Consider the following 1,463-nt stretch of genomic DNA (forward strand, 5'->3'; position numbering starts at 1 on the left):
ATATATATATATATATATATACGTGTACACACACACACACATAATGAGTACTATTATACTTTTCTGTTATTTGTAGTCTCAGCAAAAAATGTACTCCATTTGGTGAGATAAATATTTAATAAACACAGGATTTAAAAGTGAACGATAATAAGTTTCCTGCTTAGATAGTACAGTAACTGGATGAACTTTCATGGCATATTCTGTACTAACCTGCAATCTGCTAGACTCAAATATAAATATGGCTACTCTCTGAGAAAGAGGCAAAAGAGAGTGGGAATTAATGGTTGGGTGGTTAATCCAATGAGCAAAGGCTAAAGTAAATAAGACTGCTTGTCTAATCCAGAGAAGGTGGCATTCTCCAGTTTGATAGTAGGAACTTATCACTATGCTTGCATTTTGTGAGAATCTCCATCTTGAATTCAGTAGCTCTTAGATTTAAAAAGGATATAAGTTCTTTCAGCTTCAGTGCAACCACCTAGAAGTTCTGAGTTCAATCCCAGGCAAGGTACTAAAGTGACTCACAAGACACCTGCAGAAGGCTGGAATGTACACAGCCAAAATGTAGAGGAAAGTAACAACCAAGAAGAGAACACTACTCTAGCTAATACATAATATGCGGGATTAAAGTATAAAAAATGGGGCCAGAGAAGGAGCAGTTTGAAACGATGTACATAGAATAGCAGCAGCAGTAATATAAGAAGCATCACTTACCAACATGGTGTATACAAATGAAAGCATGATGGACGTTGTACAAATGCAGCAAACAACTTGGAGGCCGGACCCCTTATCATATACATCTCTCGACCATGTTATATCACAGCTGCAATGATATAAACATAAAAACAGTTGACTGGTGCTTGTTAACTACTTTAGTGTGCAGCCATTTTGCATTCTCTAATTGTAAATTTACTTAGAATAAGAAAGAGAAGCATAAAGTTTCAATGGGGACAGATTTATGGTCACTAATATTTCTTGTATTTTCCAATAACTCTCTGGATATATGGGAAGATTGAAATTTTAATGACTTATAAACCACTTGACTTATATAATGCATGTATACAGATACACACACACACACACACACACACACATATATATATATACCACAGAATGTACTTTTTTGGTGGTACCAGTACCAGTGAGGTTGTCGCCTGAAGAACACTGTACTGGCAGAAAGAATAAGTTAACAGTTATACTAGACTGAAATAGTAGAGTGAATAGTAGTTTAGTCATAAAATTGGACTGGACTGATAGAAACGGTGGCAGGTCAGTCTTAATATTGGACTGGACTGCATTGACGGAAACACTGGATGGTCAGTCTTAATATTGGACTGGACTGCATTGACGGAAACACTGGAGGGTCAGTCTTCATATTGGATTGGACTGCATTGACGGAAACACTGGAGGGTCAGTCTTCATATTGGATTGGACTGCATTGACGGAAACACTGGAGGGTCAGTCTT

General features: G+C 37.2%; 1 protein-coding gene across 1 annotated transcript in view; it reads right to left on the reverse strand.

The window, feature by feature from the left end:
* Window positions 1-1,463, reverse strand: part of LOC106872203 (dnaJ homolog subfamily C member 4) — a 25,757-nt gene that overhangs the window by 21,337 nt on the left and 2,957 nt on the right. Inside the window, exon 2 of the mRNA XM_014919103.2 lies at window positions 712-820. Within this exon, the coding sequence (XP_014774589.1) occupies window positions 712-797 (86 nt within the window). The 5' untranslated portion in view covers window positions 798-820. The remainder of the gene's footprint in view (window positions 1-711; window positions 821-1,463) is intronic.

Source organism: Octopus bimaculoides, chromosome 6 (assembly GCF_001194135.2).
Source record: "Octopus bimaculoides isolate UCB-OBI-ISO-001 chromosome 6, ASM119413v2, whole genome shotgun sequence".
Lineage (NCBI taxonomy): Eukaryota > Metazoa > Mollusca > Cephalopoda > Octopoda > Octopodidae > Octopus > Octopus bimaculoides.